This window comes from Schistocerca piceifrons, chromosome 3, assembly GCF_021461385.2.
Source record: "Schistocerca piceifrons isolate TAMUIC-IGC-003096 chromosome 3, iqSchPice1.1, whole genome shotgun sequence".
NCBI lineage: Eukaryota > Metazoa > Arthropoda > Insecta > Orthoptera > Acrididae > Schistocerca > Schistocerca piceifrons.
In genome coordinates this window covers 672,548,400-672,563,670 of record NC_060140.1, presented here as the reverse complement: position 1 = coordinate 672,563,670, position 15,271 = coordinate 672,548,400, and the positions used below count along the sequence as shown (strand labels likewise).

Here is a 15,271-nt window from a genome sequence, read left to right as displayed (position 1 = left end):
GATGTCATTTGCAAGGACAGACAAATTACGACTCAAGAAGACGTTTTGAGGATGATGACGAAGTGATTCACACAGTGAAGCATTGACTCCGCCACTAGGACAAGAAATAGTACTGACAGGTCATACACACCCTCATTCTACACTGAAAGGAGGCCACAGAACGGGATGGAGGTTATGTGGAAAAAATTGGGTGTGTAGATAAAGCACCATTCTTTCATGTATATAATTCTCATTATGTTTAATGAAGAATTGTTGAAGGGGAGAAAGTGCGGTGCTTTACTTTCTAGGCACACTTGCATCTCGGTATCTGGGTTCTTGAGTAAATTCTGCATTATCAAAGGCTTGAAAGTTTTTGTTCTACTCTGGATATATAACTTTCTCAGTCTTCCGTATCAACTGGGCACTTCCTATTTTGAATCAGGATCCTGCCAGAACTACTGACATGCTTGCAGTGACAGACGATGTGCAGCTTGAAACACTAATGGATTACACATATAAAGCATCTTTTGATAAATCCAGGCATACTAGCAACTGGGTGTACTGTAAGTAAAATAGGAAAGAAGCTGTTCTGTCTATCACGCAACCTCTTAAAAATGCTAACTGTAAGAAAATACCACTTCCATTCAAAATAGACTAACATATGGACATGCCATAGAACAAACCCTCTGAATTAAGAAAATATTAATTTCAACAGAAATTCATGTATGTTTTCAAGGCTTTTAACATGGCCTACTGATGCAGAGTAACAAGAGTCCCTCCAATCCCATATTTATATATGTGGATTTTCAAGTGTTTTCTAACGACTATGAAAAACACTATTTACAGAACCTGTTAGTTACTCTATCAGGTAAGAAACATTTTCAGGACTTGTTACACAAAATCTTATTTGATTACTTGTAGACAGCTATAAGCAGTAAACTATCTTAATAAAAGCCTCATAAGCTGATAATTTTGCCCTACAAAACAACAACAGACGGATTAGCTTGTAACTACAAAAAATAATCAATTTCTGAGCATTCAAAGCAATTGGATAAAAATTCTACTCACCAAGCAGCAGCAGAACACATTAAAAAAAAAAAAAAAAGTTTTATGTAAGCAAGCTTTCGGAGGCAGTAGCTCTGTTTCTTGGCAGAAGGGTTGATCTTTACCTTTCCAACAAGTAGAAATAATCTTGAGATCCAAGAAGTTAGGTCAAAATTCTCACCAACTGTAGCACATGTTTCATTGGGAGAGATTTAATGGGAATTGAAGTAAGACCAGGATGTGAGATCTAATGGGAGCTGAAGCAAGACCAGGATGTGAGGTCTAATGGGAGCTGAAGGAAGATCTGGATGGGACATCTTGTTTATGTAAAGGTCATTAAAAGATTAAGCACAAGGTCCCATCAGACAAGAACAGAAAGGAAATCTATAGTTTCCTTAACAAAGGAACCTACCTAGCATTTGGATTTATTTCCACTAAACTATAGAAACACAAAACTGGATGACAAGCATTTAAATCCTACCACTCCAAAATTCAAGCCCAGTGCTGTAACTACCGTCCTGCACTGCTCAATTAATAGCAGTTTCTGAAACAAGCGCAGATCTTACAGAAATACAAGACTGGAAATATTGACGTATTCTAGTTAAGGAATCAATAAACCAGTCCTTGAATGCCTTTAACAGCAGCAACTTTCTTGTCTAGAAACACTATTCGTTTTAAGTGAATCTACTACAGATCTCCTATTGCATTATTCCTGTACTAAGACTCACTTTTCACAAATGGTAATTTGAATTAACACCAAAATTGTATTTTTCTAAGTGCTGTTTAGTTTGACACAACCAATTGTAGTGTTGAGGATTATTCAAAGTGGACTCCAACAGAACAGAGTATAACTGTCAAATGATGGGGATGATCACACTATATGAACTGTCACAATGCTCAGCCGAGTACTGAAGAGTTTAAATGAGGTTTATAAAGTACAATCCTTACTAGTCGATACACGATAACAATGATGGTAATTTTATTTATGATCATAGTAAAATTATTAGTGAAGGATCTTGACAAACGCCATATTTTAAGTTCTCCACGCTACCGGTGTAGCGGTACTTTGAATTTCGTCCTGCTACACTCGACCCCTCAGATATAAATTATACCGTCGCAGCGGTATGGGCGCTCGACGGCAGAGAAAATACTAAAACTGTAACTTTTTTTTTCTGTTCGTCTATTGTCTCTCGAGAGCGGAAGCTTAATGCAGATGTGATCTGATGAAGACGAAAAAAAAACTTATTATTGTGTAGACATTGTGGAAGTTATGACATTTGGAGGAGGGAAGCAACGTAAAATAAATTGCATTTAATATCAAGACGGTTTTGTTTACATTAGAAATTCCTGGACGATGAAGCTTATTGCAAGATTTCGGAGCAGACTTTTCACGCAGAAATGAAGTAGGAGATTTCTGAAGACCTGGACGTCACACGAAGATTAGATTAGATTAGTTTTTCGTTCCATAGATCCGTGTTGAGGAAATCCTCTTGGATGTGGAACATGTTAACCTGGTAAAGGATGAACTCTTATCTACGCCATTTCCCCCTGTTAGTTACATTTGTCCACAAGGACCACCCAGCAATAGCCTTTCCGAATCACGAAGTCCGATGACTTTTCTGTAATACGAAGTCCGATTTGCATTTCATTATTTCCCTTTTTTCACGGTCATTAACGATTTTACAACCCCCTTTTTATTCACTCTTTTCTTCCTACATTTTCAACCTTTTCTGTTCTTCTCTCTTTTTCTTTTTTAATAACCACTACAACTGGCTCCCGCGACAGGACACAATTTTCGGATGTGACGTTTTTGAGCAAATTTGAAACCTTTGTATTTTTTCCCAACTTAGAATAACCAAAAATCCTTAAATTTAAATAGTAACTAAAAGCCCAACTTTATTGTACCTAAGCAAATGATTATACAACGATATTGTAAAGAATTTTTGTAACTAATTCAATCTGTTTTTCTTTCCATGGCATATATTGTTGCAAAACTATTATTTTGAGACCTTTTGGTGACTATCCGATGGAGATGTATTAAGAAAATCCATATTTTGACGAATACGATTTACGCAGAAGTGATTGACCAGCCGCTGCAGGACAGAAAATTTAATGGTGAGTCACACAATTATGTTTCATTCAAGCATTCAATAGCCAACTGCAGAATCCATTTTTCCCTTCCCATGCATTCTGTAGTTTTCTTCTACATTTTTCCAAAATTATCTATCTCTATTGTAGTTTGTGGTAATTATAGAATTGTTGTAGCATATGAAGATCGTGAATTTGACCGCCAAACAGTTATTTGTTACGAAAAATTTTGTCCGCCCTGCTGCATCTTTCTCAACCATTGTTTGCAATAGAGAAATCATTTACATTGTCGAGAAAATATTTCAACCTAAATCCGAGTCAAATCTTTATTAATCAGACTTATATTATTCTCTTTTTGACTTACGATTATACATCCTATTACAATGGAACGCGGTAAGGTAGAGATAGATTCGGCAGATGAGTTAAGTGAAGTAGATTCATCGTTCAACCAACAAGAAAGTCTGCGTTTCCCTCCATGGACGAGTTCACAGATCAATGCAATGAATTTGCCTCAAACTCGCAACATTTGTAATAATACACAGATGGCGACTTTAAATGACGAAATGTGGAATGGACGCGAGACTAGACCATCAGTGCCATTGTTAACATCAATGTCAGAACCGAATGAGACAAATTCAGCAATGTGACACAAATCGGACACAGGAGACTGACAAACTGGACCGTCTATTAGAGTTATTTGCAGACATGAAACGAGACGTTAGTCAGAAAATTGACATATTAAACCACACTATGACCGAAAATTTTGAACGAACGACAAAAAAAGATGACAGAATTAAATAACACCACTCAACAGCTCAGCCAGCGATTTGAGACATTGTCCGACCGAGTCACTAAACAGGAACAAACTTTGGTTACATTCACACATGAAACAAAAAACAATATCACCCGATGTGAGAATCAGTTCAAATGGTTCAAATGGCTCTGAGCATTATGCGACTTAACTTATGAGGTCATCAGTCGCCTAGAACTTAGAACTAATTAAACCTAACTAACCTAAGGACATCACACACATCCATGCCCAAGGCAGGATTCGAACCTGCGACCGTAGCGGTCACGCAGTTCCAGACTGAAGCGCCTAGAACCGCACGTCCACACAGGGCGGCTGATGAGAATCAGTTAAATAGTTAATGTGCAGCAGGAAGTGAACATCCGTGTGGAAGAGGTAGCTCAGGCCCACACTTCAGCTAGCTCCACCCAAGAAAAGCTGACTGAAGAAGTGGGAGATGTTACCCAACAGCTCACAATGGTAGTCCTTGAACAAACCCACATCAAAGACAAGATAGGAAAATTAGAAGATCGAGCGGACCTCGCGTCACTAAACAACGACACCAACATGGCCGAGAGAATTGTACATGAATGTAAATTGTGTGACGACTATCTGGGCAAAAAAACTTGAAACAATTACACAGGACATACTTTCAAAAACAAAGACACATGTTAAAGACGAGGCAAAACACATAGAAGACGAAGTGACAAAATTACGAGACAATGTTGTGCCGTGTTTGGCGATTGGTGCAAACGCATCCTCAGGGAACGACAAAACAGCTAAAACCACGGCGAATGACACAGACAGAACAGCTATTGTGGAATCACCTATTTCCAATCAAAATTACAATGTGCCGCTTTCTTTTCCACCAAAAGAGCAATATTACGGTACAACACCTAGAGTAGGAAGTGACACAAACCACATCAATACAGTTATGCAAACCGGCATGGTCGATGACACATTTGTAAGGCATGGGTATTTCCAGACATTTTCCAGTGAGAACAAGCAGAAAATCCGCCCTATTGTGTTTATTAGATCATTTGACGGTGGTTTTCCACGTAGTCGGTCAGAAGTCGATAAAATCAGATACGTCACCAATCTCATGAGAGGACGAACAGCTAAGTGGGGTGCCACTATGAAACGGCGGTGCCTTACGTTTGAACAGTTCGAACAAGCCTTCTTGAACGAATTCTGGTCCGAGAATGAGCAACAGAGTCTAAGGAGGGAAGTGTGCAACCCCGAGACCTATGACCCTAAAAAAAGAGACATTAAGACAATACTTTGAGAGGTACCTAGACAAGACACTGTACTGGTCCAAACCAGCCGACTTGCCAGCGATAATTGACACTTTAAAGAGCCACTTCCCCTTTCCATACCGAGACAGATTAATAGGAGTACCGGAGAATGGCGTTAAGACTTTCTTAAACTTCTTAGATCAAATGGATGTAGTTTACAAAGGCGATTCACGCCATTCAAATTTTACTCATATTAGTAACCAAAATCAGCACCAACCCCAAAGGAACTGTAGTGACGGTGGTTGGTGGAACCATCCGTCCGCGCCGCTACACAATACGATGCCTCCGCGCGAAACATATTCAAATAGAAACGTGTATGACGGTAGGAACAACCGCAGAAATTCGTGGAATAATAACGACGACAACAACAACAACAACAATTATCACCCTTTATCGTAATGTAACTACAAGCAAAATGAAAATCAGTACAACAACAACCGCAATAGGAGACGTGAGATTAACCGGTACAACCCGGGCTACTTTGACAGGAACATGCCATGTTGTTGTTGTTGTTGTGGTCTTCAGTCCTGAGACTGGTTTGATGCAGCTCTCCATGCTACTCTATCCTGTGCAAGCTTTTTCATCTCCCAGTACCTACTGCAACCTACATCCTTCTGAATCTGCTTAGTGTATTCATCTCTTGGTCTCCCTCTACGATTTTTACCCTCCACGCTGCCCTCCAATACTAAATTGGTGATCCCTTGATGCCTCAGAACATGTCCTACCAACCGATCCCTTCTTCTGGTCAAGTTGTGCCACAAACTTCTCTTCTCCCCAATCCTATTCAATACTTCCTCATTAGTTATGTGATCTACCCATCTAATCTTCAGCATTCTTCTGTAGCACCACATTTCGAAAGCTTCTATTCTCTTCTTGTCCAAACTATTTATCGTCCATGTTTCACTTCCATACATGGCTACACTCCATACGAATACTTTCAGAAATGACTTCCGGACACTTAAATCAATACTGGATGTTAACAAATTTCTCTTCTTCAGAAACGCTTTCCTTGCCATTGCCAGCCTACATTTTATATCCTCTCTACTTCGACCATCATCAGTTATTTTGCTCCCCAAATAGCAAAACTCCTTTACTACTTTAAGTGCCTCATTTCCTAATCTAATTCCCTCAGCATCACCCGACTTAATTAGACTACATTCCATTATCCTTGTTTTGCTTTTGTTGATGTTCATCTTATATCCTCCTTTCAAGATACTGTCCATTCCATTCAACTGCTCTTCCAAGTCCTTTGCTGTCTCTGACAGAATTACAATGTCATCGGCGAATCTCAAAGTTTTTATTTCTTCTCCATGAATTTTAATACCTACTCCGAATTTTTCTTTTGTTTCCTTGCCATATAACATGCCATATAACAGACATAATTACCACCAAAACAATAACAATCCCAACAATCACCGACAGAATATGTGGAACACACAAAATTCACACATGACAAATCATAACCCTCCACAGAATCCGCCGCCTTTCCCCAGTACAGTCATACACTCCCCGCCACGAAGTAGCAATAACAATTGCGGCACGCCATCAGCTGACGCGTGGGTGCCAACCGGCCTTAATGTAAACATAGTAGAGCTGGTCAACGAACCCGGCCAAACACAGCAGACGACGGAAAACAGTCGACGACCGAGCTAAGCGCTCGTGCTTCGGTCGTGAGGTGTTGTAAGAGCGCAACGGCTGAGACGGTTTGTTTCCTCAGGTACGATGACAAAATGACAGCAGAACAGGAATTAACCGACGAGAAAAACATTAAATCAGACAGTTGTGTTAAAGAATTCGTACAAGCTACGGCATGGGTTAAGTTTAACGATTATGATGTACAAATTTTATTCGATACTGGTGCTGCTGCAAGTGTGATGTCAACCTCATTCTATAATGAATTGAAACAAATTATAAACATATCTACTTTACCCGTACAGAATTGCCATGTGGTTAGTGCCACAGGTACTAAATCTAAGAACATACGCATGCAAGCCCTTGTTAACGTCACATTTTCCAATACACAGTTCAAGTGTAATTTTCTGATTGTAGACAAGCTCATCGTACACTGCATCCTGGGGATGGATTTCTTGAATGAACACAAAGCAATCATAGATTTAAGTAATGGCGTATGTCAATTATCTGTAGGAGAACAACTAATTAATGTTGAACTTAACAAGACGATTGAACCACGACAAAAACATTACGAAGTAAGTCAATTTCAATTGGTATATCCTACCATAGTTAGTGTATGTAATTTAACACTTGAAGATTCAGACTATCAGGAGATTGAGCGGGATTTATTGTATCAGAAATGTGTCGAATCTGACTATTTAACGAAACAACAGCAAGAAGAATTGTACAAATTATTATGTGATTATGGACAAGTTTTCAGTGAGAGGCCTGGTGTAATCAGGGGTTACAGCTACAAAATGGATGTTAAGCCACATAAGACTTATTGTAGGACACATTATAATATTCCATGGGCGAAGGAACCTGCAGTTTTACGTGAAATCGAGCGTATGTTGACCTGGGGTGTCACAGAAAAATCACGTTCTCCTTATTGCAGTCCTATCCTGGCGGTAGACAAGCAAGGTGGCAATGTCAGATTGGTGCTAGACTAGGGTGTCCATTCGTCCCGTTTTTCCCGGAACAGTCCCGTTTTTGACCCAAATGTCCCGCTGTCCCGAAAGTTTTTTTGGGGACGCTCAAATGTCCCGTTTTTTTATGATTCCGCTTGGCTAGGGTATTTTACGCTACTGGTTGTTTGACTTGCTATAAACTGCTCAATTATTTACGCTAGGAAGCGTGTGATGACTTTCAGCATACCCCAAACATGTACCGAACTGTCACAAATCGCAAGTAAATTTAAACCCACTATAGGTTACGAATAATAACGAAGATTCTTCTCTTCTAAATCGATCCACCGAATCCGTCCTTTCGGTCCAGAGATACTCTACACCACTAATACTTGCTCTCTGGCTTTCGTCACCACACTTAATGTTTTGCATAGTGCAATCACTGTTTCATTATGCCAAAACGAAAGTGTAATTTTAACAGCAATATAAAAAGCAAGTTTCCTTTTATCAGTGGTAGTGGAGAAACTGTAGAATGTACGTTGTGCAGATCAAAATTTGCTATTGGCTATGGTGGAAGGTATGACATTGTCAATCACATTAAGACTAAGAAACATCGCATGAGTGATCAAACGAAAAGATCAAATAAATGCGTGAGTGAATACTATGTGAACTTAAAATCAGTAACAGAAATGGATAGGCAGTTGGCAGCACAAGAAGCTACGTTTGCATAGCATAGTGCAATGCATAACCATAGTTTTAAGTCAATGGACTGGACTACAGCAGTTGTTAAAAAACTTTTCAATCCTAAATTCACATGTGGAGACACAAAATGTAATGCAATCATTTCAAATGTCATTGCACTGTATGCAGCTCAGCAGGTTTTAAATAAACTGAAAAGTGCTCGATTCATTTCTGTAATGATTGATACATCGAATCATCTGGATTTGAAGTTGGTTCCTCTCCTTATCAGGTATTTTTACCCTGAAAATGGCATCACGGTGAAAGTGCTCGAATTGATTAATTTAGCTGGAGAAACTTCAGATTTACTTCAGAATTATGTGCTGGAGGTTTTAAAGAAATATGATCTTGAGGGAAAGGTGATTGCAGTTTCTGCAGACATCACTAACACCAATTTTGGTGGTAAGCAGAGGAAAGGAAAAAACAATTTGTTCTATAAACTGCAACAGAACACAGTGAATAATATAGTAGGTGTTGGCTGTCCAGCACATGTGGTGCACAATTCCTTACAAACTGGCTCAGTTTGCCTACCCATCGACTGCTAATTAATTGTAAACAAAATCTACCAGCATTTCCACATATATACAGTAACGGTTGAATCTCAGAAGTAATTCTGTAAGTTTACTGAAACTGAATACAAAACTGTACTTAGGCACAGCAAGACAAGGTGGCTATCTCTACTACCAGCATTGGAAAGAATTGTAAAGACATTTCCTACTTTGAAATAATATTTCATTTCCCTTGATAAGTGTCCTGTTATCCTTAAACAATTCTTTGATAACCTTGTGTCTATTGTTCTTCTACATTTTCTTGTTAGCCAGCTAAAACCTTTCTCCACAAGAATTAAATGTATAGAGAAACAAGAAATCACAATAGTGGAAGTTTATCAAGAAATAAAGAAATTATTGGGCAAATTAAAATGTAGAAAATCTGAAAGATTTCTCACATCCTTTGTACATGAGACTCTAAGAAAGCTGGAAGAAGAGGGTGAAATTACTGTAGAACAATTTCATATTTATGCTGACATCATCTATGACTCTTGCATTGAGTATATTAAAGAATGGTGTTTACCATTTCTCACATCTTTTAAAGCATTTGACTGGGTTAATACTGAAAAGGAGCAGCTACAGTGGAAGGATATTCAGGACTTGTGTTTTTTTTTTTTTTTTTTTTTTTAAATATTGTACCAAATTTTCCTGTTGATGAAGACGAACTGTTTGATGAATTTTCATGTGCACAGAACTTCATAAAAAGTGAAGAAGGAGACAAAGAAAGTGTTAGTGCAACGTGGTGTAAAATATTTGCTTATTTCAAAAGTAAAATCATTAACATGAAAAACATGATTCATTTGGTGGAGTTTTGTCTGGAAATTCCTGGGTCAAATGCTGCTGTGGAATGTGTGTTTTCGTTAGTGAACTCTTTGTGATCAGATGAAAAAAACAGAATGAAAGTTGAAACAGTGAGGGCCTTACTCATTGTCGAAACACACTTTAATGGTGTACCGTGTACTGACTTTTATGATACAATTTCAACGAAAATGCAGTTCTTGATAAAGTACATAAAAGTGAAAAGTACGGTAATAGTGTGGCAAAATAATTGTAAAACGTGATTTGGGGTCTTCTGAGTGCACGTTGTAAAGGTAAACTTGTATGTGTATTAAATTTAGTCAATACAGTATTTATGTCCTGTTTTTTTATTCATTGTCCCAGGTTTTTCTCTAATTTTAAATGTCCCCTTTTTCAATGAAAATGAAATTGACACCATATGCTAGACGCACGTGAAATCAACAAAATTATTATACCTGTTAACACAAGACACGTCAACTTGAACGATCAGTTGCTAAAATTTTATAATGTACAATACCTAACTAATATTGACCTCCGCTTATCGTACTGGCAGGTGTCCCTTCACAATGACAGTCGTAAATACACTGCTTTCCTTTGTGAAGGACGCAGTTATCAGTTTTGTGTGTTGCCTTTTGGTTTGCGCGTAAGCGCGGGCGTGTTCATCGAGGCGCTTGACGCCGTTCTCGGCCCGTCGATGACATTGTCGTGGCAACAAATACGTGGGAGGAACATATTGATCTGTTACAGCAAATTTTATTTAAATTTTCACAAGCTGGAGTCACAGTAAATCTTTCGAAGTCCAAAGTAGGAAGGCGTGAAATCAAGTTTTTAGGCCATATTGTCTCGCCGGAAGGCATTAGTCCCGATTCTAAGAAGATTGATGCTATTCGTAATTTCCCCTCCTCCACAAAACCGCAAACAGTTGAAAGCATTCTTAGGATTATCTTCTTTCTTTCGGAAGTTCGTTTCACAACAGCTTCTGAACAGCTCTCACCTACTAACTCTACTGAAAAAGAACGCAATTTGGAGATGGACAGAGTTTTGCCAAGCTAATTTTCAGGCTATTAAAGATGCATTTGTGAACGCACCCCTCCTCTGCCACCCCGACATGACGTCAGATTTTTGCCTAGCCACGGATTCGTCATCATACGGCCTTGGAGCTTTTCTATTTCAAATTAAATCCGAATCAAGACAATCTGTCATCAAACCGATAAGTTTTGCGAGCCGCACGCTCACTGAGTGCGAGAGGTCGTACTCGGTGACAACGGAAGGCTCTTGCCATTATTTAGGCATTCCGTAAGTTTCGCTACTTTCTTTGGAGTAAACATATTCGCATATTCACAGACCATCAAGCTCTTTCTTTCTTGCTATCATGCAAATTGCTTCATTCACGGCTCACCCGGTGGTACCTTTCACTCCAAGAATAGAGTTTCGAAATTATTTACATTGAAGGTAAATCAAACGTAGTAGCCGATGCCCTGTCCCGTTTGTTGCAAGGCATACAGGATTTTTCGGAACTTTCCAAGTAAACATCAGACTTTAACATCTTACTTATGTATGACGGTACATACGCCCCATACTACCGCAATATGTGCAAGAACTTTGCTTCACTTCAGGACAGCGACCCCAGGTAGTCAAACATCAAAAAGAAATTACGTACAGATCCTTCTTCACACTTGCAAAAATATTACACAATACACAAAAATGTACTTTTTCATAGGCGTACCCCAGACTTGCACCATTGGTGTGTTTGTCTACCTGACGCGCATGTTGACGATTTTATTCTGTTCACACACACTACGGAGACACTGGGACACTACGGAGTCACCAAATGCACTGATGAAATAGTACAGTACTGTTATTTTCCCAATCTGCGTCGGAGAGTGTTGCAAATTGTTCGTAAATGTATCATCTGCCAAAAAGCAAAATTTTCCAACCGATAAACTTTGAATTACATCCTATTGTACCAACCCGACCTCTGGAATTAGTATCATTGGATATCACCGGACCTTATCCCACAGCTCGTGGAGGTGTGAAATACTTCGTTGCTGCACTTGATGTCGTCTCAAAATACTTAAAATTGTATGCTATCCGTACTGTCAACACATCTGCTATTGCTAGACGTTTGACTAACAGCTACTTCACAAGCTTTGGCAAACCCCACAGCATTATCACGGATAACGCACCCTATTTTACGGGAAGAAAATGGAAATCTTTTGTTGCCACACATAACATCAAACATATTCTTACATCAGCATTTTCACCCGGAAGGGAACCCCGTAGAAAGGATTTTTAGAGTTTGGTCAATTCATGAGACTACATTCACCTCGCAAACACACAAAGTGGATCGGATTTTTTGCACCCTTTGAGCAGATAGTAAACAATTGGCCTCATGCCTCAACAGGATACCCACCACAGGAATTATTATTAAACAAACCTGAACAGAACAAGTGGGCTATGCCCATTCCAAAGCTAACCGCATCCACAACACATACACCTTTGGAAGAGAAAGTAAGACAGGCATACACTATGTTGTGCAATAAAGCCAAGATCAGGAAAGATAAGTATGACAAACATGTTACAAATACACAAACCTATCAGGTTGATGACCTTGTTCTTTTGCGTTCACATCCCAAGTCTACAAAATTAAAACAACTGAACAGAAAATGGCAGCTATTATAATCAGGTCCTTTCAGAATAGCAACCATACCTCACCCAGGTTGTTACTCCCTAGAATACGCGTTATCTCACAAGCCGAGGGGGCTGCATCCCCACAGACATTTGAAACCCTTTGTGCACTAAAACAACATAATATAATGACAACTAATTTGAACATGAGCAAGTCACTGTGAAAACAAGATCATAAATATTTGTATTGAATACACGAACATTAAGTTATACAGCCTAAGAACACAAACGTTAATTTTTGGAAATTATATACTGCAGTTACACTTGTACACATAATTATGAAGAGAATGTAAATCCAGGTGAGTACACTTACTGAATAAGAAAAGATATTCATATAGGAATGAGATCTACACAGGTTACATTTGTTGTTAATTGTAAATTATAAGGTGAATCAACAATTAGTTATTTCAAGGCACTCTAATGACAGGAGATAATAGCTATTGAGATCAGTAATGACATAGGTATGTAGCAGAATGAATGAGGCTGTAAGAATGAATGAGTTAATATTTAAGTTAATATAAGAAGGTAAGTTACTGTGAAGTAGTTGATGGAGACAAGAAATTATTTGAGGAAAATATTATTGGAGTTTATGAGAATGAAAGTGGCAAATGGCCCTACATATGTGATATATTAATGTTTGATGAGGAATATGTTTAATGTATAAGGATATATATATTATGATGAATATGTGAGTAAGGAATGAGTGAGAATGTTTTGGTAATATTGTGCTACATAGAGAAGTGAGTAAACAGTCTACATCTTTAAGATTACATAAGAATTTCAGTTTGCAAGAAAACATTTGTGATGAGTTAGAACACTTGAGTACAAGATGTTAAATGTAAATCTATTTTCCGTGCCCTTGAAAATGAACGAATGCAAGAAAAACAGAGTGAACATAATGATGATTACAGCTGTGGAAAGAAGTGTAATAAGAAAGTAACTTGGAAACACATTAGCTTTAATTTATTTCAGAAGTGTAACTTAGTAACCTTTCGTTAAGTTTTGTTAAGCCATTGTGTGGAAGAAAACATTTATAGTTCTGTGTTCAGACAGGAGAATATTTTAAGGAACTTAAATTGAAATAATTTTTACACAGCCCTCATGTGAATACATTTGTATATTTTTTTTTTTACGAAAGTGAAATTTAGTGCCATGTTAGCCTTTATTATACTTACATGCAACAGAAAACCCTGAGGAAGCAAAAGATAGGAGAGTTATTAAGGCCGTTTTTGTGACTCGTACACCTCCACTTAAGCGAACAGATGACAAAATTACATCTACTTGGAAGACAACATTTGACTTTTCAGGCTATGCAAGGTAAGTGCAAAGGAGCAGTGATCACCTGTGCAGCCGACGTTGAGCAACGGACACTGAGAAAGAGATATTTTGCTGACAATTATAATACTATGTTCTTTATTTGTGTTTTATAGAAAGAAATGATATATATAAACCACATACATGATGTTTAACCTTCACTAAAGTAGAAGAAAGTTCATGGTTGAACTCTTGAGAGGAAATTCGATATGTTATTATATAATACACATTATGAGAGAGACAATCTCTGTGATATATATTTTCCATTTGTATAGACGGTATCCACAAGAAGTGGAGATATCGGTTACTGAGCAGATATGCTATTTACTCATGCAAGGATTTGTTAAGGTATAATACACTTAGTCATATGAACAGTCAGAACACAAATACAGAATCTGTCATGATGTTACACTACACAGACTTGACGTAAGGGCCATGATTTGGTAAATGGTAAGCACCTGCTTTCACACACCCTTTGAAGGTGATGCAAACGTTATAATGTATTGTTCTCTTTTTATGTATTAGCTGTAGGATTTGGTAGTTTATGGGTAGTGAATAGTTTCTTCCAGTCAGTCTTTCTTTCTTCTCCATTATCCTACCACCTCCTGCAGCTGGGTATTGTTTGTTTATGGAATGTAAGAATATATTGAGAGACAGTAAACTTTCAGGTATGAATAAAAAGACATGAATATTGATGGCATTACAAGCCAGGTTAACCACTAGCCAAGATATGGAATCAAAAGAAAGAAAGAAATAATAAATGAAGGAAAGCCCGTGCTTTAAATATTAAGTCTGACATCCCTTGGCACGCCCAAACCTGGATAAAAAAAATTAATACCCCCAATAAAAGAAAGCCAGTGGGACTTAGTATAATTTTTTAGTGTAAATATTTCACATGCATATTCTTGTAAATTTATATGTATTTGTATACAAGTTAAAACTTTGCATATATTGTCAACATATTTTGAAATGTGACCACGAAATGTAAGCTTTCAAAATTAACTATGTTAACATGCTCGGACACTGAACTTTGTTAAAATGTAAATATGGCAAAAAGTGTTACAAACTGTGTACGTTATAAACGACGAAATTTGTGAAACTTATGGTGCATAAACCAAATAACTGTTTGTAAACCGATATAAACTGCAATTTACTTCGACAATGAGGATTTTCACACTGCAAATGAACGTTTGTTGGCAAGTGTAAACAACGTGTTTAAACACCTACCTTTGTGAACATTGACGCCGTTGTTCCTGGCCGGCACCTGTCATAGGCGATGTGGAGGCTAAAAACTACATCAACCATATGCCCCGGGAACAATAGTCATGAAAATACACAAGGACCTGGAGTGTTGTGTATTAACAGAAGCCATGGACATTGCTTCAGATCACGCACACGCTCAATCTTATGGTGTCT

The 15,271-nt window shown here is 38.1% G+C and overlaps 1 protein-coding gene across 1 annotated transcript in view; it reads left to right on the top strand.

Annotated features, from left to right (window-relative positions):
• LOC124788956 (THAP domain-containing protein 2-like) overlaps positions 1–13,981 on the top strand; it is a 49,759-nt gene extending 35,778 nt beyond the window's left edge. Inside the window, exons 3-4 of the mRNA XM_047256245.1 lie at positions 13,726–13,858; positions 13,972–13,981. Of these exons, the coding sequence (XP_047112201.1) occupies positions 13,726–13,858; positions 13,972–13,981 (143 nt within the window). The remainder of the gene's footprint in view (positions 1–13,725; positions 13,859–13,971) is intronic.
• The last annotated feature ends 1,290 nt before the right edge of the window (positions 13,982–15,271 follow it).